At 43.1% G+C, this 27,001-nt stretch overlaps 4 protein-coding genes across 11 annotated transcripts in view; 3 read left to right on the plus strand and 1 right to left on the minus strand.

Moving 5' to 3' along the window:
- The window catches only part of LOC139584406 (AMP deaminase 3-like), a gene marked incomplete in the record, with an annotated part of 20,659 nt that extends 18,041 nt beyond the window's left edge, over positions 1-2,618 (plus strand). The window contains 1 exon segment of the mRNA XM_071416186.1: positions 11-2,618. Within this exon segment, the coding sequence (XP_071272287.1) occupies positions 11-187 (177 nt within the window).
- On the minus strand, positions 2,214-9,865 carry LOC139584407 (RING finger protein 141-like). Of its 2 annotated transcripts, none has more exons than XM_071416188.1 (5): positions 6,125-9,865; positions 5,147-5,255; positions 4,789-4,967; positions 4,510-4,617; positions 2,214-3,959 (listed from the first exon to the last, which is right to left on the minus strand). In XM_071416188.1, the coding sequence occupies exons 1-5, from the start codon at positions 6,259-6,261 to the stop codon at positions 3,926-3,928; spliced, it is 567 nt and encodes a 188-aa protein (XP_071272289.1). In that variant the 5' UTR covers positions 6,262-9,865; the 3' UTR covers positions 2,214-3,925. The 2 variants fall into 2 exon arrangements, with proteins under 2 accessions (XP_071272289.1, XP_071272288.1); XM_071416187.1 differs by having other exon boundaries at positions 2,214-4,400.
- LOC139584408 (putative nuclease HARBI1) lies at positions 9,865-13,606 on the plus strand. 4 transcript variants are annotated; one of them, XR_011676756.1, is made up of 9 exons: positions 9,865-10,888; positions 10,979-11,040; positions 11,123-11,207; positions 11,295-11,336; positions 11,405-11,578; positions 11,658-11,693; positions 11,792-12,346; positions 12,628-12,739; positions 12,834-13,606. XR_011676756.1 is itself a non-coding variant. In XM_071416189.1 (6 exons), exons 4-6 carry the CDS (start codon positions 12,278-12,280, stop codon positions 13,202-13,204), a joined length of 552 nt encoding a protein of 183 aa, XP_071272290.1. In that variant the 5' UTR covers positions 9,865-10,888; positions 10,979-11,578; positions 11,658-11,693; positions 11,792-12,277; the 3' UTR covers positions 13,205-13,606. The 4 variants fall into 4 exon arrangements, 1 of the variants encoding a protein (XP_071272290.1); XR_011676754.1 differs by having other exon boundaries at positions 11,295-11,578; XR_011676755.1 differs by having other exon boundaries at positions 9,865-10,624; positions 10,712-10,888; positions 10,979-11,578.
- Positions 13,607-14,329: 723 nt separating this feature from the next.
- LOC139584409 (putative nuclease HARBI1) lies at positions 14,330-18,064 on the plus strand. 4 transcript variants are annotated; one of them, XR_011676759.1, is made up of 9 exons: positions 14,330-15,346; positions 15,437-15,498; positions 15,581-15,665; positions 15,753-15,794; positions 15,863-16,036; positions 16,116-16,151; positions 16,250-16,804; positions 17,086-17,197; positions 17,292-18,064. XR_011676759.1 is itself a non-coding variant. In XM_071416190.1 (6 exons), the coding sequence occupies exons 4-6, from the start codon at positions 16,736-16,738 to the stop codon at positions 17,660-17,662; spliced, it is 552 nt and encodes a 183-aa protein (XP_071272291.1). In that variant the 5' UTR covers positions 14,330-15,346; positions 15,437-16,036; positions 16,116-16,151; positions 16,250-16,735; the 3' UTR covers positions 17,663-18,064. The 4 variants fall into 4 exon arrangements, 1 of the variants encoding a protein (XP_071272291.1); XR_011676757.1 differs by having other exon boundaries at positions 15,753-16,036; XR_011676758.1 differs by having other exon boundaries at positions 14,330-15,082; positions 15,170-15,346; positions 15,437-16,036.
- Positions 18,065-27,001: the final 8,937 nt, after the last annotated feature.

Genomic DNA, 27,001 nt, shown 5'->3' on the forward strand with positions numbered 1-27,001 from the left:
CTCCTGCCAGGAAAAGCAGCACTTCCTGGGGCCCAACTACCTGCAGGACGGGCCGGAGGGAAATGACATCAGACGGACCAACGTGGCTCAGATCCGCATGGCCTACCGCCACGAGACTCTGTGCAATGAGCTCAGCTTCCTGGTGGAGGCCGTAAAGACCGAGGCCAGCGGCACTCAGGTAGAGTGACCACAGCACAGAGACCCTTTTCACACTACTGAGCTGAGCCAGGCTTAGCCAAGCTGAGCCGTACAGTGCTTGCCTGGTCAGTGGTTACACATTCACTGCACAGTAGTTGCTAGAATCGTGCTGGAAAGGTCAATGTGAAAAGATAGTATCTGAGACAGCACTGTATGGTTTGGGTCAGGAGATAATGTGACCTCTAGTCTCTCTCTATTTCAGCTCTAGACCACAGCCAAGTACTGTACTGGGTCATTCCATGAAATTAGTGCCTTTTGCATCCCTTTGTTATTTTATGTAGAAATTGTGCACCAATATTGAATTTTAAAAGCCTTTAATATTAAATAAAGTGACTTTTAATATAGACCACATGGAGAATTCAATCAGATTTTTTACTTGAACGAAGACTTGCTAAAGTGCCAAAACTCAGCATTTCGACATGTCCCTACATGCACCTTCTGTGACTTCTAGGAAAATTCAACCCATTTAACCCCAAAATGTCTCATGTTTTCACCATCATGGTAAAGCCCTAGTTATTTTGACAAAGTCATTTCTAAAAATTATTTATTGAATCCGATTAGTGATTTATTTACATCAGTCCCTCATTTTAACATCAACCATGTTACGTGAACTGAAATTCTGTTTTAATATATTGAAACCATTCCTTTATAAACAGTTTTTTCAAAGAAACATTGAACATTAATTGTCAAATCATAGTGTAAAAGCAAGTGAGCTGGTTCTACTCTTCTTGGCCATTTGCTGGCGTTTAGTGGCAGAAAACCTGAGAAGGTCGAGCATAACACGTCAACCCTGTTACCCATAGATATACAGATAGAAGTTTGCATTCAATTGCCCCTCCCTGTTGTACACAACAAGTTTCCATTCCCCCTCTCACAAGGGGATTTATGGCTGATTTAAAATGAAATCGTCAACCCTGCTACAGTCAACCCTGTCACGGTCAACCCTGTCACTTTATTTGGCACTTAATAGGCTCTAGTAATTTTTATTATTTAACCTCGAGATGGGGAATGTGTTTTTATTAAGTTGAATGTGTACTCTTTATGACAGAATATAAAATTAGGAGAACAGACATTTTTTTATAGCAAGTTACACTTCTCAAAGGCACCGAATTGGTGGAAAGATCCAACTGTTACGGGCTATGGTAATACTGAGAGAATAAGGCACCATGCTAAATTAATAAGACCGTAATAAGCTACACCACATCAAGCCAAGCTAACAGCACCATACTAGGCAAATCACACAGTACCCATGTCCTCTTGACTCATTTGCATGCAGGTTTTTTATGATCTTTGAGAAAGCAGAACTTAATCCTTACCTGGTTTTCTCATGTTCAACTAGAAAACCAGTTTTGTAGTTGAACATGAGAGCCAGAGGGACACTGCCTGTTCACTGCCACTCCCAGGTCCTGTTCAACAAATACTACCAACTGTGTCAATACAAGAGTTCTCACGCCAGAATGAAAGCCAATCCGAGAGCATAGCCATTTTTTGTTGTTCTGGCCTTTCTATTTGAATTACAGTACATAATGGTAGAAGGGATATTATTGTGTTCTATCAGGTGAAGGGACTCACATTTAAAGAATAGCCATACATTTTGATGCACTGTTACTAAGTTTGTAGCTGGGTATGAGAGCGAGTGGTGTTTTTTATTATACAACTTTGGTAAGAGGTTAACTACGGAGCACTTTCTATCATTTTGAATGCTTCTCTTATGTGGTCATCATATCATTGACAAAAAGCACTTGACAAAAGGTGAACTGTAATCATGTGCCGACTATGACAAACTTTCACCCTAGAATTGGTTCATTGTCTGAATGCAGCATAAATGTCACTCAACTGTACGTGTATGATCGGGACATTTGTTTTTATATGACAATAAAGAGTTACTTAGAATAGGCGTCTGTTTGTGTCAAATACTGTAACAAATGCACCTGAAACACAAAGTTGGTCAAATATGAGACTGACAACCACCTGAGGTTGCCAACATGCAATAAAATAAGACAAAAGACATGTGACCCATAGCCAAAAGACATAACTTCCCTCTTTATTAGCCTGTTGTTGGTTTTTGTTATGAATGTTCAAAGAGACAGTTCAGTTGATCAATTAACCAACCAGGTTGAACACAGGATATTGATGTAACTGAAGACCGCGTTAGCCCACTGAGCTAAAGCCTAGTTGTTAGCTCTGGTTGCTAACACAAGTCCTCAGGCAAAGTTACTCATCTTGTAAGTGTAGAGCCCTACTACACTTCTAAAGGACATCAATTATGTTGTAGTGGATTTTGCTTTACTCAAAGATGCACAACAATAATACGATTGTCACAGCGAAATACAAAAGTGTTCAAAAGTGCAATTGGTCAACATTACAAACCCTAAATACTTTGTCAGATTTGGTTAAAAATGTTCTGTGGACTAATATTTTTTTTTAAAAATGTTAAATCATGTTTAACTAACAGTCAGTCGTGAGTAAAGTGCATATACAAAACAGCTTAAATCTTTAGTTACCTAATGGGAATAAAAATATATATGTATTATTTTAACATTCACTCAGTCTCTCACACTTAATAAAAAGTACATTATTTAAAACATCCAATGCACTGGCCTGGGTATCTGTGATATAATAAATAATTATTGTAAATAATAATGCAGAAGTTTTAATTATGTTAAACAGTAATTTAGACTAAAAGCTAAAAATAGTTGATAGAAATCACCTCACCCTAACATGTTGATTTAAGAGAAAATAGAAAGCTTTATCCTGGCTAAAGCTTCCATGAGATTATTGCACTTATTTTCACATTTCATGAAATTACAAACCATTCCCAGAGTGTGTGGATTTCAAAATTAAAGTATTCATGTGACTACAGTGATTTATGCAAAGTTCAACAGCAGTTACAGAGCTGCCTATAACAGTTATACTAAAACATCTAGTATTATTCAGGATTCAAAGCGTAATTTTAAGAGTAGGTATAACCAAGCCGAACGGAAACAATGTGGTTCCATGTTATATTCTTGTGGACATATTCAGTGGCCAATTTATTAGGTACACTCATCTAGTACCAGGTCGGACCCTCATTTGCCTCGAGAACAGCCTGAATTTTAAAGGGCGTGGAAACATTGCTCAATTGATATTAAGGGACCTAAAGTGTGCCAGGAAAGCATTCCCCACACCATTACACCACCAGCCTGTACTGTTGAAAAAAGGCAGGATGGGGCCATAGACTCATGCTGCTTACGCCAAAGCCTGACTCTACCATCAGCATGACGCCACACGAACCGGGATTCGTCGGACCAGGCAGTGTTTTTCCACTCCTCAGCATGACGCAACACGAACCGGGATTCGTCGGACTAGGCAGTGTTTTTCCACTCCTCAGCATGACACAACACGAACCAGGATTCGTCGGACCAGGCAGCGTTTTCCACTACTCAGCATGACGCAACACGAACCGGGATTCGTCGGACCAGGCAGTGTTTTTCCACTCCTCAGCATGACGCCACACGAACCGGGATTCGTCGGACCAGGCAGTGTTTTTCCACTCCTCAATTGTCCAGTATTGGTGATGGCGTTCCCACTGGAACCAATTCTTCTTGTTTTTAGCTGATAAGAGTGGAACCCGGTGTGGTCGTCTGCTGTAAAAGCCCATCTGTGACAAGGACCAACGAGTTGTGAGATGCTGTTCTGCACACCATTGTTGTACTGCGTCGTTATTTACCCGTTTGTGGCCCGCCTTTTAGCTTGCAAGATTCTTGCCATTCTCCTTCGACCTCATGGAAAAATATGGAAAAGTAAAAAAGAGAACATAAAAGAAATATAACCAGTGGTTGTTGCTAAAAGTGAAGATCACATAGGCACATTTCTATAAAGCAAACCAAATCCTATCTACATACCCCAAAACTAGGCCAAGGCCCTACACTAAGTCAGGAAAAAACTACAGGCCCTACACTAAGTCAGGAAAAAACTACAGGCCCTACACTAAGTCAGGAAAAACCCCAAACTATTCCCGATGTCAGTTTGTCTGTCACTAGTTTATCAAAGTGTCTTAGTGTTGAGTAGTTTAAGGTCTGTGTGGATGGCCTGCCTCGTCAGCCAGGTTGAGGATATAGCCAGCTATGTCCTCCTCTGTAGGGGCATCAGGCATCACCCACGACTCATTAGCAGCTGTCACTTGCAAGCGGCATATCGGACAATTCCTGCTCTGCCCACTCCTATGAAAACAAACCAATTAATTTAATTGACTCAAATTACCCATGAAAATAGACCTTGTGACAACAGATTTATCTGTGGACTGTTGTGGCTAGTGTCCGTCTCTCTTACCACTTGTCAATGCACTTCTGACAGAAGCTGTGAGCACAGGGCAGGATGAGGTCAGATTTCCCATCCATGCAGATACAGCACTCTTCCTCATCAGTCAACTGCTTCACCCTGTATGGGAATAAACACAATGGCTTGCATCACAGACAGATCACTCAGCTTCCAGACTTCCTCTTTCTCACAATTGAGAAGAGCAAAGTAATAAATGAGACTTGGAAGGATGGCAACGCAAGACTACACACAGAAATATGAAAGAAAACACACACACAGTGATGTACTAACCTGCCCATCCACATGCTGGCCTGACAGGAGTCCCCTGATGGGAGGTTTCCAGACGGGAGGCTGGCGCCCTCTGCTGACAGCACCTCTGCTGCCTGGCTGGTAATGTCATGGTACAGCTGAATGAACTGGTACAGGTTCATGATGCGAGACGCCTCCACCATACCATTTTCTTTGTTGATCTGACAAACCACAGGGCAATAAGACACTTTTCAGTCTCAAAAACATGCACATGCCATGAACACACACTGCAAACAATTTAAGTTTCAAAAACACACACATGCCCCATAAAAAGCGAGCGAGAATGGAGACTGATTCACAATGACAAGTCTCATTCATTTTCAGTTTGACCCTCTCTCACCTTCGTACAAACTATCCTCACAGCCACTTTCCACAGAGCAGAGGCGTCCGAGCCAGTCTGAACTTCAAAGATCAGGTGTTTTTGCTGTCTAGCTGCCAGCTTAGCCGTCCTGTCCAGTTCACATTCATGGAGAAACATTGTTTAAATTATTTCACTGTAAGGGAAGGACTCACTAATGGGAACAATGTAATAGTCGTGGAGAAGATTAGGCTCATCCCCACCAATTAAAGGGATATTTGATTATCATGAGTCATGACATTTTTGCAAGGTAAGGTAAGTCACTCTTAAAGTTATCTAAGAGTTTGTTTTATGCCACTGGTTAAGTGCTGTCATCCAACCAAAGCAATGCATTTTCTGTTCAATTCAACACCGACACCAAACTATCCTTATTTTCTGTCACTTACTGCCTATGAGAGCTAAATTTACACTAGCGGCAGCAAGGCCTACTGATTGGGGAAGAGACTAGGTTAAATTCCAGTTGGCCGAGAACGCTCTAGCTAGAGCTGGGACAAGAATCGACACCGACCATACCGATCACGTAATGATATCAGCAAAATGCCTGCAATAATAAGCAGCCTATACTATAGAAATGTGAAGTTTGAAATGAAATACATTTACTATTATGTGCGATTGTTAATGGAACAATTGATAGATACAACCGTCAAAACTAGTAGTAGTGGTTTAAATGATAACAAAAAAAAGTAAAACGTTCCATTTATCGTTATATCAATTCAGGCAATTTATCGCCGCTCTCTAGCTCTTGACTATGTTCATAACCTGGATCATGTCAGTTAATAACCAGTGGTGTAATGGGATAATGATCAAGAAGTGCCAGAGGAGGACCAGTATGTCACTTTGGGGCCTTAGCCTACCATCTGGAAATGAAAGAGAGCTTTTCTCTTTGCCTACTGACTTATTACAAAGAACAGTGGAAACATAGAGTATATTGACAGTATGACACAACATGGTCAGCCTTACATGTCATTGAGCTCTGCCACCCTGCCCAGGAACTCCTCGTAGTTGAGGTAACCGCTGTCGCGTACCAGCCCAGCATGTTTCACCAGCTTCTCAGGTAGACTGGTCATCACTGCCTGGCCTGAGATCTGCTGGCCCATCCCGACCGCGCTCACGAAAAAGCACTATGAGAAGACGGTGCAGGGGGGCCTGACCGGGGGATACCCAAACAAACACAAGCAAAGTCACCAAGTCATTTACCTACCGCCTGGCCTGAGATCTGCTGGCCCATCCCGACCGCGCTCACACAAAAGAGCAGTGGTTCCCAAACTTGTTATAGTCCCGTACCCCTTCAAACATTCAACTTCCAGCTGTACCCCCTCTAGCACCAAGGTCAGCGCACTCTCAAATGTTTTTTTGCAATCATTGTAAGCCTGCCACACACACACAATACATTTATTAAACATAAGAATGAGTGTGAGTTGTCATCACAACCCGGCTCATGGTAAGTGACAAAGAGCTCTTATAGGTCCAGGGCACAAATAATAATATAATAACAATCAATAATTTTGCTCTTTATTTAACCATCTTACATATAAAACCTTATTTGTTCATTGAAAATTGTGAATAACTCACCACAGGTTAATGAGAAGGGTGTGCTTGAAAGGATGCACATATCTCTACAATGTTGGGTTGAGAGTCTGTCTTAAATCATTTTCCATACACAGTCTGTGCCTGTATTTATTTTTCATGCTGTGAGGGCAGAGAATCCACTCTCACATAGGTACGTGGTTGCAAAAGGCATCAGTGTCTTAACAGCGCGATTACTCTGGAGCGCAGCCCAATCCAGAAACCTGGCAGTGGCTTATGATTAAATAAAATTTCACAGAACCGCTTGTTGCAGTTTCTCTTGTTCAGATATCGGTAAGTGGACTGGAGGCAGGACATGAAAGGGATAACGAATCCAGTTGTTTGTGTCATCCGTTTCGGGAAAGTACCTGCGTAATTGCGCACCCAATTCACTCAGGTGCTTCGCTATATCACATTTGACATTGCCCGTTTGAGTTCATTTGCACACACAAAAAAAAAATCATACAATGATGGAAAGACCTGTGTGTTGTCCTTGTTAATGCAGACAGAGAAGAGCTTCAACTTCTTAATCATAGCCTCAATCTTTCCCCGCACAATGAATATAGTTGCGGAGAGTCCCTGTAATCCTAGACTCAGATCATTCAGACGAGAAAAAACATCACCCAGATAGGCCAGTCCAGTCGTGTGAGAAACTCGTCATCATGCAAGCGGTCAGACAAGTGAAAATTATGGTCAGTAAAGAAAACTAAGCTCATCTCTCAATTTTAAAAAAACGTGTCAATACTTTGCCCCTTGATAACCAGCTTCTTTCTGTAAGTTGTAAAAGCGTTACATGGTCGCTGCCCATATCATTGCATAGTGCAGAAAATACACGAGAGTTCAGGGGCCTTGCTTTAACAAAGTTAACCATTTTCACTGTAGTGTCCAAAACATCTTTCAAGCATTCCCTTGGCAGCAAGAGCCTCTCTGTGGATGCTGCAGTGTACCCAAGTGGCGTTGGGAGCAACTGCTTGCACACGCATTACCAGTCAACTATGTCTCCCTGTCACGCCATCAGTGCAGATACCAACATGAGCAGCAGCTACATTTGGCTACATAGTGGAATTCCCGCGAGAGAGTAATGGTTAATGTGATTGGATGTTAATTATTTGACTAGGCTACCTGTATTTGAGATTGTGTTGTTATTTCACTGAACACTAGATGGTTTAATTTAATTTTTGGCAGTGAAACGAGGCTACTCAGGCGAGAAAAAAACCTCACCCAAATGTATAGCCCCATTGGAAAATATAAATGGACTGTTTGAAAATGTGAAGAAAAATATATAATTTTTTTATGTGAATCACATTTTTGTTTGGCGTACCCCAGACGGCATTGCGCATATCCCTGTAAAACAGCTCATTTCCCTCTCCTCCCCATGGCAAAATGAGTAGAATTCCATGACATTAGCTATATCTTCTCTCCGCCTCATGGCAAAATGTGTAGAATTTGAGATATTAAATAACCTTAGTCATTTTGTAAAAATATCTAAAGGGATGGACTGCTAGGTAACTTTACTTTCAATGTATTGACATGGCAATATAATGTTACAATTACTGTCATATCCACTTGAATATTGAGGCAGTTAGAGCTGCACAAAAAACAGCCATTCTGGGCTAGCTAGTTACTAGCACAGAATTGATAGGTTTATATATCAAAGATGAGTTTACGTTAATGTGTCCAGAAAAACTTCATCACCAATATCAATGTTACAATAGTAACTGTAACTAATGATGTCAGGACTGTTATGTAATCAACTCAGACATCAGTTAACATGGTGGCTTCAATTTGTTACTTTGTAACTATAACATTGATAAGATTCCTACAAAATAATCTGCTTTCCATAGACAAGTACACCTTAGCGTGGTCGGTATTTCATTTGGAACAATAAGGATATTTTGTAGAGAAATAAAGTTTTTATTTTTTTAAGAACTAGTTTAATAAACATATCCCGCTGGTGATTCAACTTTTTAATGCAGAAGGATTGTTACTCAATTATGAGGATTTTTTTTATCCCGTTACAATATCCCTGTTACACCTAGAGAGTTCGCCATAGTCTTTGATGCTCTTCCATCTGGAACTCTCATGTTGTTTAGAGGTGTAACCAGACCTTACCTTCTTGACCTGCCCTTGCTTGATCCAGTTGTCTCTCCAATAGTAAACATGTTTCTCATTGCTCCCTCAGAATAACATATCTATACGTGCTTAATTTCAAAGGGATATTGTTTCCATTCCTTATGTCACAACTTACTGAAATACATTTGTCAATAATATCTATTGGGGAAAAAGTCTGGTTATTACCGTACAAATACCTGCTTGTTAACAAGGTCAAAGAGGTCTCTTTCAGAATCATCCGTAAGTATTACCCTGCGAGTCAGTACATGAAGAAACTCAGACATGAACAGTATTTTTTGTGTTGAGCATCCAGAAACAGTTTCTACATGTAAAGATATTATGGAAAGATATTCATAGTTTAATAATTGTTAATATTCTTGATTACTTGTTTTTTTTTAAATGGGAGAACGTTCTGCTTCCTTAACTATAAAAAGGATAAAGAAAAACAATTCGCATTCATCTAATTGTGCTAATGGAAAACTTTCATATTGATAAATGTAAATTCACTTGTAATAAATCACTCTTCTGTTTTTTCTATAAGAATTCGAGCAGTACATTAAGACCGTTCTACATTCTTCTAATAAGAAAGCTGCTAAAACAATCAATGTGTGCATCTTTTAAGGTATTTGTATAATCAGAAATTTGTTGTACCCCCTAGCATATGTTATCATTGTCTGTTTGTATACTTCTTGTATGTATACTGATTTTTCTGCAATAAAATAAAATGTGACCAAAAAAAGAGAATTAAAAAAACGTCAGTTAGCAAGTTAGCTAGCGTAGTTTGCCTTGAAACGAAAACTTGCTGTCACACGAAAGGCTTGCCCAGCCTTTGGCATTTTATCTACAGTACTGCATCTGGCACATGCATCGCGCTAATTATCTACGTTAGCTAACTGGCGTTATCACAATTTATTTATTGGTAGGCTCAGATGCTAACTTAGATAGCTAACGCTAGCTAAGAGAAAAACACACACAAGCCCATATAAGAAAATCGGTCTACATTTGGTGACAACAGTTCAGCTTACCTGGGGCCTGTTGCACAAAAGTAGAATTAAGACATCCGGGATAAATGACTCAGCTGAGCTCAATGAAGCCAAAACATGTGCGTCCAGGCTTAATTGGTTGCACAAAGACCAAGCCAGGATGAGCAGACACGGATTCATTAAGCCAGGTGAAACCAATCCTGGATAGGTGCGCGCTCACGGCTCACTCAAATAGACCCCGCCACAGATCACAGATTAACTGATTTACCATGGCAACTAGAGCCGCGTACTTTTCCCCGTCGGAAGCACAAATCCTCATGGAGGCATACGAGGAGGTAAAATATATAATTAAGAAGAAAGGCAACACCGCCACAGTGATAAAGCAAAGAGAAAAACCGTGGCAAAGTATTGCAGACCGCCTGAATGCGTAAGTAGTGCACAATTACACACTCACCGCTCCGCTGAAACATCACAATTACAATTCAAATATTTAATTCACATCTCCAAAAATGCAGTTGTACTGTAATTATGAAACGGTTAAATTTTTAATTGAAATGCACTGCAGATATGAGTGAAATTGTGTAAAGTAACTCCATCACACTGTATAAAGCTATGATAAATTTTTTGATATTTTTACTGAAAACAAGACAAAAATACCAAGTAATTTTTTGCAGTGTGACTCCATTAAATGTGTGTGTGTGTGTGTGTGTGTGTGTGTGTGTGTGTAGATTAAACATGAACGGGCCAAAACGGACATGGCAGCAGGTCAAAATCAAATACAAGAACATTCTGCAGAATGGTATGGTCCCTGACTAATATTTAACAAAGCACAAGCATATATTGTACCCAGAAGGTGCCTGCTCACACATTGTCTGTACTGTTTTAGCAGTGAAAAAGAATACCCACAGACAAGGCACGGGTGGTGGGTCACCAAAGGCTGACCTTACCCCAGCAGAGGACATGGCCTTGGAGCTAAATAAAGGCAGGCCCGTCTTAGAGGGGATCCCTGGGGGGAAAGAGACGAGCATAGGTTCCTCCCAAGATGCCACCCGCTTCATTCAAGGTATGTCCTTCCATCTCTACATGGGATACAACCACATTCATATTGAATCAATTTGGACTGTCTGACTTTGGTTTACCTATTGCCTTGCAGTGTCTGGCAGCACTGTGTTCCTGTTAGAGCCACCAGCACAAGCACCAGACGATGCTGATCCAGTGAGTACTCCATCAAAGGCATACTGTAGGCCTGGCATGTCTTGTCTACTAGCTTCAATATGAATCCGATTAAATGTGATAGGGTGAAGGCCCCAGTGCAGCAGCAACAGCACATGATGGAGACGATGATGAGGAGGAGACCATCTCTGGATTCCAGAAGGCATGAGGTATCATGTTAAGACTGTGAAAGTACTATTTACTCTACAATGGTGAGGAGTCCTCATCAAAATCAAAAAATCTAATTTCTTTTACAGGACCCAGATGCTATACAGTGGGAAAACCAGCCTGGCAACATAGTGCGTATTAATAAAAGGACACCACATCCTGCCAAATTCCAGCTGCGCTAATTGTATTGTGTTCACAGAGCTCACAAGCTATCAGAAAGTTGTATGGCAACCACCTCCGGCGCCAAATAGAACTGGCAGACATAGACATTCAGTACAAGAAGAAAAAGATGGAAAATCTTGCACTGGAGTCCGAAATAAAAAAGAGGACAATTAGGAAACTGGACCTTGAAATAAAAAAACTTGAGAGGGAGGTGAGATATGCCTTCAATGTACACTGTATGCTAACTGTAACACAAATGTATTAATCATTATTTTTCTTTCCTCCCCCAGCTCCAAGAAGATGACACAGCTCAAAATAAAAATTAGGTATATTCTCGTAAAGTCAAGTGAGCCATGACATATGAGCTCTTATTGTGAGCACACAGGACGGTGGCATCTTTCTAAGTTTTTTTTTATTTTCCCAGCAATCAGTACAACCAAGTCATCGTTATAAGGCATCGCCCTCTTTTGCCCACCCCCCCAGCACCAGGTGTGGCCACTAGCCTATATGAAGGCCCAAAATTGTGTGTTCCTTTCTGCTCTGACAATGGCATGCCCATTCGTGCGAGATGTGGTGGATGAAGAAGCACTTGTGCTGAGGAGAGCCTTCAGGCGAGAAAGGGTCTTCAGGGACCGGTTGGACCCACTGGCCTTCCCTGATGACCATCTATATGAAAGATACAGGTTTTCTGCAGATGGCATCAGGTATCTATGCAGACTACTGGGTCCCAGGATTAAGCACCGCACTGCACGGAGCCATGCACTGAGTGTGGAGCAAATGGTTTGTGTGGCCTTGCGCTTTTTTGCTAGTGGAGCCTTCCTGTACTCAGTGGGGGATGCAGAACAGCTGAACAAGGCCACAATTTGCCGCACAATAAGGAGTGTGTGTCTGGCTATCAAAGCATTAGCAGATGTCTTCATCTCCTTCCCTGGCCACAGAAGACTCTGTGACATCAAAGAGGAGTTCTATAGGATTGCAGGTAAGAGGATCTACAAATTACAGGACAACTGTTAACACATAGTAGGATACTCATTACTTTGTGTGACAGGTTTCCCCAATGTCATTGGTGCAGTGGACTGCACACACATAAGGATAAAAGCCCCCTCAGGTGCCCATGAGGCCGATTTTGTGAATAGGAAATCCTTTCACAGCATTAATGTTCAGGTGAACATAACTTTTTGATATTGTCCATTGACGAACACTCTGCATTGCCAGTGATGTGCATTGATTGGTGTAATATTCCTCATCTTATGATTTCAGATGGTCTGCAATGCTGACTGTGTGATCAGCAATGTTGTGGCAAAATGGCCTGGCTCAGTCCATGACTCCAGAATCTTTCGGGCCTCTGAAATCTATCAGTGCCTATCACAAGGTAAGCCACACAACCCCTATTTATAACCATCATGGCTGTGTCAAGAATATCACTGTGTTTATGAGGTAGTAATGATGAGATTTTGTGTTGACAGGTGAATTCTCTGGTGTGTTGCTGGGAGACAGGGGGTATGGCTGCCAGCCTTTTCTCCTGACACCTTTCACAGACCCCCAGGAAGCACAGCAGGCCTACAACCATGCCCATGCCAGGACCAGGGCCAGAGTTGAAATGACCTTTGGCCTCCTGAAGGCACGCTTTCACTGCCTTCACAAATTAAGGGTCAGCCCTGTTAGGGCATGTGATATTACTGTGGCTTGTGCTGTCCTCCACAATGTGGCCTGCCTGAGTAAGGAGAGGGCCCCCAGAGTGCCACCAGCCATGGACTGGGACAATCCGGCAATCTTCCCTGATGACGACAGTGGTCGGCTGCTGAGGGACCAATATGTGTTGAATTATTTTAGTTAGTATGTGTGCTTTCAATTTTGGTTAAATATGTCCTGCGGTGGCAGAGGAATTTGGGTTTTTTTGGGTTCGTTTTTTGACGAATTTGGCCTCTTATGATGTTTGTGCGGTATACTGTGTGTAATACAAGGCTGCAGGGAGGCTACTGCATCCATTCATTTGTCTGTTCAGTTGATGTGTATGGATTTGTCCTGCATTTATTTTAGTGTGCAGACATGCAGGGTGTGTTATATACAGACCTTTGAATGTGTATGTATCATTTTGTATAATATGCTTGGATTCTGTGCTTTCCATCTTGTAGAGTCACTGTGACTTCAGTTTCGAAAGGAGCTGATGGTTTACCTGCTTTGTTTTGTCCTTATTCAATAAAGGAACATAATGTTACACATTGTGTTTTTATATTCATATGGAATGTGTATTTGTTTATATGACTACTAGGGCCACACTGAAGAAAAAGGATAAAGTCATAAATTTATGAGGCTGGTTCTTTCTGCAGAAAAGCTACATATTGTTTTTACAGTTTTGATACTTATGACAATGTGATACTTAATATTCTGGCACATCAGCATGTCTTTGTTTATGAAACCATACTGAAGTACAATTTCACGAAATGCCCCACATCTGTCATTTTAACAACTGTCCTCCTTTAAAACAACTGGTTACAATATTATGACTTGTGTTTTTTTCCCCTCTGTGGCCCTAATATTCTATCATTTTATATATAGCCTTATAGTCTATGGGAAACTGTAAATTATCTAATGATAGCAACATCATCTAAAAATCATTTTTTATCCAAAATCATTGAAATTAATGATCACAAACGTTTAAATAACAGTGGGTCTAGTTATATGTGATAACAATGTATAGTGAGCAGTGAAATAACTATTGGTTTCCATTTGTGGTGACTGCTGACTGACAATAGGGATGAGATTAAATAGATCCTGGAATTTAGCCTGGTCTGGAGCAGGCTAGCTCCACAGAATAAATCTCCATGGTAATTTATACCATAACATATCCTCCTGCCCCCTATCCATCTTTAGTGCAACCGGATTACGGATCAATTGAGCCAGGATCACCAAGATATCCTGGCTTAATCCCTTATCCTAGTTTTGTGCAACAGGCCCCAGGGGCCTGTTGCACAAAAGTAGAATTAAGACATCCGGGATAAATGACTCAGCTGAGCTCAATGAAGCCAAAACATGTGCGTCCAGGCTTAATTGGTTGCACAAAGACCAAGCCAGGATGAGCAGACACGGATTCATTAAGCCAGGTGAAACCAATCCTGGATAGGTGCGCGCTCACGGCTCACTCAAATAGACCCCGCCACAGATCACAGATTAACTGATTTACCATGGCAACTAGAGCCGCGTACTTTTCCCCGTCGGAAGCACAAATCCTCATGGAGGCATACGAGGAGGTAAAATATATAATTAAGAAGAAAGGCAACACCGCCACAGTGATAAAGCAAAGAGAAAAACCGTGGCAAAGTATTGCAGACCGCCTGAATGCGTAAGTAGTGCACAATTACACACTCACCGCTCCGCTGAAACATCACAATTACAATTCAAATATTTAATTCACATCTCCAAAAATGCAGTTGTACTGTAATTATGAAACGGTTAAATTTTTAATTGAAATGCACTGCAGATATGAGTGAAATTGTGTAAAGTAACTCCATCACACTGTATAAAGCTATGATAAATTTTTTGATATTTTTACTGAAAACAAGACAAAAATACCAAGTAATTTTTTGCAGTGTGACTCCATTAAATGTGTGTGTGTGTGTGTGTGTGTGTGTGTGTGTGTGTAGATTAAACATGAACGGGCCAAAACGGACATGGCAGCAGGTCAAAATCAAATACAAGAACATTCTGCAGAATGGTATGGTCCCTGACTAATATTTAACAAAGCACAAGCATATATTGTACCCAGAAGGTGCCTGCTCACACATTGTCTGTACTGTTTTAGCAGTGAAAAAGAATACCCACAGACAAGGCACGGGTGGTGGGTCACCAAAGGCTGACCTTACCCCAGCAGAGGACATGGCCTTGGAGCTAAATAAAGGCAGGCCCGTCTTAGAGGGGATCCCTGGGGGGAAAGAGACGAGCATAGGTTCCTCCCAAGATGCCACCCGCTTCATTCAAGGTATGTCCTTCCATCTCTACATGGGATACAACCACATTCATATTGAATCAATTTGGACTGTCTGACTTTGGTTTACCTATTGCCTTGCAGTGTCTGGCAGCACTGTGTTCCTGTTAGAGCCACCAGCACAAGCACCAGACGATGCTGATCCAGTGAGTACTCCATCAAAGGCATACTGTAGGCCTGGCATGTCTTGTCTACTAGCTTCAATATGAATCCGATTAAATGTGATAGGGTGAAGGCCCCAGTGCAGCAGCAACAGCACATGATGGAGACGATGATGAGGAGGAGACCATCTCTGGATTCCAGAAGGCATGAGGTATCATGTTAAGACTGTGAAAGTACTATTTACTCTACAATGGTGAGGAGTCCTCATCAAAATCAAAAAATCTAATTTCTTTTACAGGACCCAGATGCTATACAGTGGGAAAACCAGCCTGGCAACATAGTGCGTATTAATAAAAGGACACCACATCCTGCCAAATTCCAGCTGCGCTAATTGTATTGTGTTCACAGAGCTCACAAGCTATCAGAAAGTTGTATGGCAACCACCTCCGGCGCCAAATAGAACTGGCAGACATAGACATTCAGTACAAGAAGAAAAAGATGGAAAATCTTGCACTGGAGTCCGAAATAAAAAAGAGGACAATTAGGAAACTGGACCTTGAAATAAAAAAACTTGAGAGGGAGGTGAGATATGCCTTCAATGTACACTGTATGCTAACTGTAACACAAATGTATTAATCATTATTTTTCTTTCCTCCCCCAGCTCCAAGAAGATGACACAGCTCAAAATAAAAATTAGGTATATTCTCGTAAAGTCAAGTGAGCCATGACATATGAGCTCTTATTGTGAGCACACAGGACGGTGGCATCTTTCTAAGTTTTTTTTTATTTTCCCAGCAATCAGTACAACCAAGTCATCGTTATAAGGCATCGCCCTCTTTTGCCCACCCCCCCAGCACCAGGTGTGGCCACTAGCCTATATGAAGGCCCAAAATTGTGTGTTCCTTTCTGCTCTGACAATGGCATGCCCATTCGTGCGAGATGTGGTGGATGAAGAAGCACTTGTGCTGAGGAGAGCCTTCAGGCGAGAAAGGGTCTTCAGGGACCGGTTGGACCCACTGGCCTTCCCTGATGACCATCTATATGAAAGATACAGGTTTTCTGCAGATGGCATCAGGTATCTATGCAGACTACTGGGTCCCAGGATTAAGCACCGCACTGCACGGAGCCATGCACTGAGTGTGGAGCAAATGGTTTGTGTGGCCTTGCGCTTTTTTGCTAGTGGAGCCTTCCTGTACTCAGTGGGGGATGCAGAACAGCTGAACAAGGCCACAATTTGCCGCACAATAAGGAGTGTGTGTCTGGCTATCAAAGCATTAGCAGATGTCTTCATCTCCTTCCCTGGCCACAGAAGACTCTGTGACATCAAAGAGGAGTTCTATAGGATTGCAGGTAAGAGGATCTACAAATTACAGGACAACTGTTAACACATAGTAGGATACTCATTACTTTGTGTGACAGGTTTCCCCAATGTCATTGGTGCAGTGGACTGCACACACATAAGGATAAAAGCCCCCTCAGGTGCCCATGAGGCCGATTTTGTGAATAGGAAATCCTTTCACAGCATTAATGTTCAGGTGAACATAACTTTTTGATATTGTCCATTGACGAACACTCTGCATTGCCAGTGATGTGCATTGATTGGTGTAATATTCCTCATCTTATGATTTCAGATGGTCTGCAATGCTGACTGTGTGATCAGCAATGTTGTGGCAAAATGGCCTGGCTCAGTCCATGACTCCAGAATCTTTCGGGCCTCTGAAATCTATCAGTGCCTATCACAAGGTAAGCCACACAACCCCTATTTATAACCATCATGGCTGTGTCAAGAATATCACTGTGTTTATGAGGTAGTAATGATGAGATTTTGTGTTGACAGGTGAATTCTCTGGTGTGTTGCTGGGAGACAGGGGGTATGGCTGCCAGCCTTTTCTCCTGACACCTTTCACAGACCCCCAGGAAGCACAGCAGGCCTACAACCATGCCCATGCCAGGACCAGGGCCAGAGTTGAAATGACCTTTGGCCTCCTGAAGGCACGCTTTCACTGCCTTCACAAATTAAGGGTCAGCCCTGTTAGGGCATGTGATATTACTGTGGCTTGTGCTGTCCTCCACAATGTGGCCTGCCTGAGTAAGGAGAGGGCCCCCAGAGTGCCACCAGCCATGGACTGGGACAATCCGGCAATCTTCCCTGATGACGACAGTGGTCGGCTGCTGAGGGACCAATATGTGTTGAATTATTTTAGTTAGTATGTGTGCTTTCAATTTTGGTTAAATATGTCCTGCGGTGGCAGAGGAATTTGGGTTTTTTTGGGTTCGTTTTTTGACGAATTTGGCCTCTTATGATGTTTGTGCGGTATACTGTGTGTAATACAAGGCTGCAGGGAGGCTACTGCATCCATTCATTTGTCTGTTCAGTTGATGTGTATGGATTTGTCCTGCATTTATTTTAGTGTGCAGACATGCAGGGTGTGTTATATACAGACCTTTGAATGTGTATGTATCATTTTGTATAATATGCTTGGATTCTGTGCTTTCCATCTTGTAGAGTCACTGTGACTTCAGTTTCGAAAGGAGCTGATGGTTTACCTGCTTTGTTTTGTCCTTATTCAATAAAGGAACATAATGTTACACATTGTGTTTTTATATTCATATGGAATGTGTATTTGTTTATATGACTACTAGGGCCACACTGAAGAAAAAGGATAAAGTCATAAATTTATGAGGCTGGTTCTTTCTGCAGAAAAGCTACATATTGTTTTTACAGTTTTGATACTTATGACAATGTGATACTTAATATTCTGGCACATCAGCATGTCTTTGTTTATGAAACCATACTGAAGTACAATTTCACGAAATGCCCCACATCTGTCATTTTAACAACTGTCCTCCTTTAAAACAACTGGTTACAATATTATGACTTGTGTTTTTTTCCCCTCTGTGGCCCTAATATTCTATCATTTTATATATAGCCTTATAGTCTATGGGAAACTGTAAATTATCTAATGATAGCAACATCATCTAAAAATCATTTTTTATCCAAAATCATTGAAATTAATGATCACAAACGTTTAAATAACAGTGGGTCTAGTTATATGTGATAACAATGTATAGTGAGCAGTGAAATAACTATTGGTTTCCATTTGTGGTGACTGCTGACTGACAATAGGGATGAGATTAAATAGATCCTGGAATTTAGCCTGGTCTGGAGCAGGCTAGCTCCACAGAATAAATCTCCATGGTAATTTATACCATAACATATCCTCCTGCCCCCTATCCATCTTTAGTGCAACCGGATTACGGATCAATTGAGCCAGGATCACCAAGATATCCTGGCTTAATCCCTTATCCTAGTTTTGTGCAACAGGCCCCTGGTATTGCTACTTGTCAACATCGATATTTCGCAAACCACATGCAATCAGCAACGTTTAATTTGTTTGAGAGTCTGTGTTGTGGTTTTTGTGTGCTGGCAAGCCTGTCGCAGAATGATGACGAAAGAAAATAGTACGCAAACGTCGCACTGGATTTTTGATGCAGATCACTGGTGGCGCTCAAACAAAATTACTGCAAACTCAATTAATTAATTCATGAATGTGTTCTTAAAGAAAGAATGAAAGAAAGAACTGGAATAGTAATAAAACATGCACGGGTAAACATTTTGCACAATGTTTTTTATGTTTGTGAATATTAGTATTTTGCAACTAAGCAAATTCATGAATGTAGGCTACACCAGAGAAGAAGAGCCGAAGCGAGAGGGTAAGCAGCAATGCCAGGGTTCAACTATGGGCCCACTGTGCCACCAATTGGAAAAAATGTACACATTGCCTTAGGACAAGTTACTTCTCTACTGTTTACCATGCTTGCCAAATATCAGAACTCAAAATCAAACTGTTCATGCAATATAATACAATTTTGATGTGTTTTGGACCATTTTCAATTATGTTTATAACTTTAAAATGGATTCTTCTACAGAACCGCTGGACCGACCGGCACCAACTTTGGTATATAGCATTTATTTTCCAACTCTTGTATAGACAATATGACCGCTATGAGCCAATGAGCTTGCTTGAATGATTTTTACTGTCCAACAGTGCCTCCATGCGGTCACACTGAACAATACTTTACAGGCTAGATAGATTCATGTCCCTGAGCATGTGTGCCAAATGTCATGACTGAGTCAAACCGATCAAGAGAAACATGTGCCCGTTTATAGAGCCATTGTGTAATTGATCTCAATGTGCTTAGAAATGTTGAGTCTTGACAGTGTTTGGAACATGTGTACCAAGTTTTGTTGCAATACGAATATCCATGTTGGAGTTATATGCATTTATGTGCCAGACCAAGCCCACATTGTTTATTGGTCAGTGTTGTTGTTCGAGATGCTATCCTGGAAAAACATAATTTGTGAAAGCTTAGTCCATAGATGCCATGTATCATCAAATCAAATCAAATCAAATTTTATTAGTCACATACACATGGTTAGCAGATGTTAATGCGAGTGTAGCGAAATGCTTGTGCTTCTAGTTCCGACAATGCAGTAATAACCAACAAGTAATCTAACCTAACAATTCCACAACTACTACTTTATACACACACACAAGTGTAAAGGGATGAAGAATATGTACATAAAGATATATGAATGAGTGTTGGTACAGAACGGCATGGCAAGATGCAGTAGATGGTATAGAGTACGGTATATACATATGAGATGAGTACTGTAGGGTATGTAAACATAAAGTGGCATAGTTTAAAGTGGCTAGTGGTACATGTATTACATAAAGATGGCAAGATGCAGTAGATGATATAGAGTACAGTATATACATATGAGATGGGTAATGTAGGGTATGTAAACATTATATTAAGTGGCATTGTTTAAAGTGGCTAGTGGTACATTTTTACATAATTTCCATCAATTCCCATTTTTAAAGTGGCTGGAGTTGAGTCAGTATGTTGGCAGCGGCCGCTAAATGTTAGTGGTGGCTGTTTAACAGTCTGATGGCCTTGAGATAGAAGCTGTTTTTCAGTCTCTCGGTCCCTGCTTTGATGCACCTGTACTGACCTCGCCTTCTGGATGATAGCGGGGTGAACAGGCAGTGGCTTGGGTGGTTGTTGTCCTTGATGATCTTTATGGCCTTCCTGTGACATCGGGTGGTGTAGGTGTCCTGGAGGGCAGGTAGTTTGCCCCCGGTGATGCGTTCTGCAGACCTCACTACCCTCTGGAGAGCCTTACGGTTGTGGGCGGAGCAGTTGCCGTACCAGGCGGTGATACAGCCCGACAGGATGCTCTCGATTGTGCATCTGTAGAAGTTTGTGAGTGCTTTTGGTGACAAGCCGAATTTCTTCAGCCTCCTGAGGTTGAAGAGGCGCTGCTGCGCCTTCTTCACAACGCTGTCTGTGTGGGTGGACCAATTCAGTTTGTCCGTGATGTGTACACCGAGGAACTTAAAACTTTCCACCTTCTCCACTACTGACCCGTCGATGTGGATAGGGGGGTGCTCCCTCTGCTGTTTCCTGAAGTCCACAATCATCTCCTTTGTTTTGTTGACGTTGAGTGTGAGGTTATTTTCCTGACACCACACTCCGAGGGCCCTCACCTCCTCCCTGTAGGCCGTCTCGTCGTTGTTGGTAATCAAGCCTACCACTGTAGTGTCATCCGCAAACTTGATGATTGAGTTGGAGGCGTGCATGGCCACGCAGTCGTGGGTGAACAGGGAGTACAGGAGAGGGCTCAGAACGCACCCTTGTGGGGCCCCAGTGTTGAGGATCAGCGGGGTGGAGATGTTGTTACCTACTCTCACCACCTGGGGGCGGCCCGTCAGGAAGTCCAGGACCCAGTTGCACATCATGTTTTGTGTAGATCGGTCATTTAGTGCCAGAGGAGTAGTGTTTTAAGTGTTTTTTGCTAAATTATATAAAAAAAACATTTAATTTTTTTTTTAACCAAATGCAAACATACACATATGAACAACAACTTACAGACGCACACATCTCCTCTGCACAGACCCGAATGCTCACACCTCCATCCCTAGTGCCTGCATTATTTGCCACATGGCCTTAAATTGTACCAATTCGTTTTTCTCGGTCGCCCATGCCTTTTCAATAATAAATCATTAGATTTTTCCATTGTGTGAATGATGGCAAATTAACTGATTTACAAGTTTTTAATATACGTTTTTTTTCAAGATGAGTGATGAGAAGAGAATTGTCCAGCCCATTGGGTATTTCACTACACCCTCATATACCATGTCTTTAAATATGCAGACAGATTCAAAGTAAATTTATAGCATTCCCAGAAAGCATGGATTATTTAATCATTGATGGTTTTATACTCAAGACATGGCTGCCATTTGCTATAGAATTTGTACATTTTGTCTCGTGTAATAAATTGTATACATTAGTTTATACTGATTTTCATTAACCGTAATTTCAGTAGTTACGCGCCAACTTTCCCTCCATCTTGTGCCAACATGAGTTATTTTTAAGTCTTTGTTCCAAGAGATTGTCGGTTGGATATGCTCTCTGCAAGATTTTGTATATCTTACCTATCATAATATAGACAGTACCAGTCAAAAGTTGACACACTTACTCATTCCAGGGTTTTTCTTTCTTTTTACTATTTTCTACATTGTAGAACAATAGTGAAGACAAACTATGAAATAAACACAGATGGAATCATGTAGTAACCAAAAAAAAGTGTTAAACAAATCAAGAATATATTTTATATTTGAGATTCTTCAAAGTAGCCACAGCTCAAATAAGCAAATAGAAACTAACAGTCCATCATTACTTTAAGACATGAAAGTCAGTCAATCCGGAACATTTCAAGAACTTTCAAGTGCAGTCGCAAAAACCATCAAGCTCTATGATGAAACTGGCCCTCATGAGGACCACCTCAGGAAAGGAAGACCCAGAGTTACCTCTGCTGGAGAGAATAAGTTCTTCAGCCTCAGAAATTGCTGCCCAAAAAAATGCTTCACGTAGTTCACAGACACATCAACTGTTCAGAGGAGACTATGTGAATCAGGCCTTCATGTTCAAATTGTTGCAAAGAAACCACTACTAAAGGAACCAATAAGAAGAAGGGACTTGCTTGGGCCAAGAAAGACAAGCAATGGACATTAGAGCGGTGGAAATCTGTCCTTTGGTCTGATGAGTCCAAATTTGAGATTTTTGGTTCCAACTGCCGTGTCTTTGTGAGACGCAGAGTAGGTGAACGGATGATCTCTGCATGTGTGGTTCCCACCGCAAGGCATGGAGGAGGAGGTGTGAGGGTGCTTTGCTGGTGACACTGATTTATTTGGAATTCAAGGCACACTCAAGCAGCATGGCTACCACAGCATTCTGCAGCGATACGCCATCCCATCTTGTTTGGGCTTAGTGGGACTATCATTTGGTATGCTCTATTTTATTATTTAACTAGGCAAGTCAGCTAAGAACAAATTCTTATTTACAATGACGGCCTACCAAAAGGCAAAAGGCCTCCTGCAGGACGGGGTCTTGAAGAAGAGGGCAAATCACAAGAGAGATAACACAACACTACATAACGAGAGACCTAAGACAACATAGCATGGCAGCAACACAACATGACAACATGGTAGCAACATATGGTAGCAACATATGGCATCAGCACAAAATGGTAGCAGCACAAAACATGGTACAAACATTGGGCACAGACAACTGCACTTAGGGCAAGGTAGATACAGTATATACATAGTGTATATACACATTCAAATACAACACAGTCATGGGAAGCACAAATAAAACATTACAAATCACCCAGAAAAATACTTACATTTCTCCACAAATAAGTCCCCAATCAGTACTTTGATTTGCCCGAACAGCACCAGAACTTTCTTGCTTGAAAACCATTTTCAGGTCTTGCTATAGATTCAAATAGATTTAACATTTTAATGCGGTGGGCTAAATCAGGGTCAGTGTTTTTTAGTAGTCAAATAAATTTACTTTGAAACAAAAGTATACACCTCACACATGTCACACCCTGATCTGTTTCAACTGTCCTTGTTATTGTCTTCACCCCCTCCAGGTGTCGCTGGTTTTCCCCAGTGTATTTATCCCTGTGTTTCCTGTCTCTCTGTGCCAGTTCGTTTTGTATGTCCCAAGTCGACCCGCGGTTTTCCCGGTCTCCTGCTTTTTGCTATTCTCCTTTTTCTAGTCCTCCCGGTTTTGACCCTTGCCTGTTTCTGGACTCTGTACCTGCCTGCCTTGACCATGAGCCTGTCTGCCACTCTGTACTTCCTGGACTCTGATCTGGTTTTGACCTCTTGCCTGTCCACAACCATTATCTTGCCAACTCCTTTTGGATTAATAAACATTAAGATTCCAACCATCTGCATCTGGGTCTCGCCTTGATAGATTATGGGCTTAAAAGAATACACATGTACCACGTCGGACAGTTAATGTATTCAAATTTGAGTTTGCATCCCAATATTACACATCATAGAAGACAAATACAATGCCTTCAGAAAGTATTGCGACCCCCTTGACTTTTTCCACATTTTGATACATTAGTCTTATTCTAGAATCGGAGGGGGGGGATAATCCAATCTACACACATTACCCCATAATGACAAAGCAACTGTTTTTGAAACTTTTGCAAATGTATTACAAATGAACTGATATCACATTTACATACACTACCGTTCAAGAGTTTGGGGTCACTAAGATGCCCTTGTTTTAAAGAGAAGCACCTTTTTTTTTGTCCATTAAAATAATTTCGAATTGATTAGAAATGGTGTAGACAATGTTGAAAATGACTATTGTAGCTGGAAACTGAGTTTTTTGCAGAGTTGCAAAGAAAAAGCCATATCTCAGACTGGCCAATAAAAAGAAAAGATTAAGATGGGCAAAAGAACACAGACACTGGACAGAGGACCTCTGCCTAGAAGGCCAGCATCCCGGAGTCGCCTCTTCACTGTTGACTGGTGTTTTGTGGGTACTATTTAATGAAGCTGCCAGTTGAGGACTTGTGAGGGGTCTGTTTCTCAAACTAGACACTCTAATGTACTTGTCCTCTTGCTTAGTTGTGCACCGGGGCCTCCACTCTTTCTATTCTGGTTCGAGCCAGATTGTGCTGTTCTGTGAAGGGAGTAGTCTCTCCAGAGATGTTCGATTGGGTTCAAGTCCAGGCTCTGGCTGGGCCACTCAAGGACATTAGAGACTTGTCCCGAAGCCACGCCTGCGTTGGCTGTGTGCTTATGGTTGTTGTCCTGTTGGAAGGTGAACCTTCGCCCCAGTCTGAGGTCCTGAGTGCTCTGGAGCAGGTTTTCAGCTAGGAAAGCTCATCTTTCCCCCAATCCTCCCAGTCCCTGAAAAACATCCCCACAGCATGATGCTGCTACTATCATACTTCACCGTAAGGTTGGTGCCAGGTTTCCTCCAGAAGTGACGCTTGGCATCCAGGCCAAAGGGTTCAGCCTTGGTTTCATACATTTTTTGTTCCCTTTCCCCAGATCTGTGCCTCAACACAATCGTGTCTCAGAGCTTTACGGACAATTCCTTTGACCTCATGGTTTGGTTTTTGCTCTGACATGCTCTGTCAACTATGGGACCTTATATAGACAGGTGTGTGTCACGTTCTGACCTTAGTCAAGCAGCGTGGTATCGGGCAGCAGCGAGTTCTGGACTCATGGACATGGGAGGACATTCTAGATGGCAAGGGATCCTACACATGGGAGGAGATCCTGGCTGGTAGGGATCGCCTCCCATGGGAACAAGTGGAGGCAGCCAGGAGAGCGGAGGCAGCAGGAAAAGGGAAAAGGGAACCGGCGTTACGAGGGAACACGGCTGGCAAGGAAGCCCGAGAGGCAGCCCCAAAAATTTATTGGGGGGGGGCACACGGGGGGTGTGGCTAAGTCAGGTAGGAGACCTGAGCCAACTTCCCGTGCTTTCCGTGGAGAGAGGTGGTCCGGCCAGGCACCGTGTTATGCGGAGAAGCGCACGATGTCCCCAGTGTACACGCATAGCCCGGTGCGCTACATTGCCGCTCCTCGTATCGGCCGGGCTAGAGTGGGCATCGAGCCAGGTGCGATGAAGCCTGCTCAGCGCATCTGGTCTCCAGTGCGTCTCCTCGGTTCGTGTTATATGGCACCAGCCCTACGCACCGTGTCTCCCATGGGTCTGCACAGCCCAGTGCGTCCTGTGCCTGCGCCCCGCAAGTGCCGGGCTAAAATCAACATCCAGCCAGGGCGGGTTGTTCAGGCCCTTAGTTCGAGATCTCCAGTGCGCCTCCACGGACCGGTCTATCCTGTGCCTCTTCCAAGGACCAGGCCTCCAGTAGATCTCTCCAGCCTGGTGAGTACTGTGCCCGTTCTAAGAACCAAGTCTCCTGTGTGTCCCTCCAGTCCGGACGCTCCAGAGCCTCCCTCCAGTCCAGAACCTCCAGAGCCACCCGTCTGTCCTGAGCCGCCTGAGCCGCCCGTCTGTCCTGAGCCGCCTGAGCCGCCCGTCCGTCCTGAGCCGCCTGAGCCGCCCGTCTGTCCTGAGCCGCCTGAGCCGCCCGTCTGTCCTGAGCCGCCCGTCAGTCAGGAGCCGCCTGAGCCGCCCGTCAGTCAGGTGCCGCCTGAGCCGCCCGTCAGTCAGGAGCCGCCCGTCAGTCAGGAGCCGCCTGAGCCGCCCGTCAGTCAGGAGCCGCCCGTCAGTCAGGAGCCGCCCGTCAGTCAGGAGCCGCCTGAGCCGCCCGTCAGTCAGGAGCCGCCTGAGCCGCCCGTCAGTCAGGAGCCGCCTGAGCCGCCCGTCAGTCAGGAGCCGCCTGAGCCGCCCGTCAGTCAGGAGCCGCCTGAGCCGCCCTCCAGTCCGGATCTGCCGGAGTCTCCCTCCAGTCCGGATCTGCCGGAGTCTCCCTCCAGTCCGGATCTGCCGGAGTCTCCCTCCAGTCCGGATCTGCCGGAGTCTCCCTCCAGTCCGGATCTGCCGGAGTCTCCCTCCAGTCCGGAGCTGCCCCTCCAGTCCGGAGCTGCCCCTCAGTCCAGAGGCGCCCCTCAGTCCAGAGGCGCCCCTCAGTCCAGCGGTGCCCTTTACTAGGGTCTCGAATCCAGGGTCGGTGACGAGGGTCGCAGCTCCTAAGGTAACACAGAAGGGGGCCGAGACTATGGTGGAGTGGGGTCCTCGTCCCGCTCCAGAGCTGCCACCGCGGTAAATGCCCACCCAGACCCTCCCCTATAGGTTCAGGTTTTGCGGCCGGAGTCCGCACCTTTGGGGGGGGGGGGTACTGTCACGTTCTGACCTTAGTTCCTTTTTTATGTCTTTATTTTAGTTTGGTCAGAGCGTGAGTTGGGGTGGGCATTCTATGTTGTTTTTCTATGTTTTGTTCTATGGTTATATTTCTATGTGTTTGGCCTAGTATGGTTCCCAATCAGAGGCAGGTGTCAGTCGTTGTCTCTGATTGGGAGCCATATTTAGAGAGCCTGTTTTCCTTTGTGTTTTGTGGGTGGTTGTTTTCCTGTGTCTGTGTTTTCACCATACGGGACTGTTTCGTTTTCGTTTTGTATCATTCACGTTGTTATTTTTGTATTCTTAGTGTCCAGTTATTAAATTGAATATGGACACTTACCACGCTGCGCTTTGGTCCTC

The sequence above is a fragment of the Salvelinus alpinus genome, chromosome 9, assembly GCF_045679555.1.
Source record: "Salvelinus alpinus chromosome 9, SLU_Salpinus.1, whole genome shotgun sequence".
NCBI classification, from domain to species: domain Eukaryota; kingdom Metazoa; phylum Chordata; class Actinopteri; order Salmoniformes; family Salmonidae; genus Salvelinus; species Salvelinus alpinus.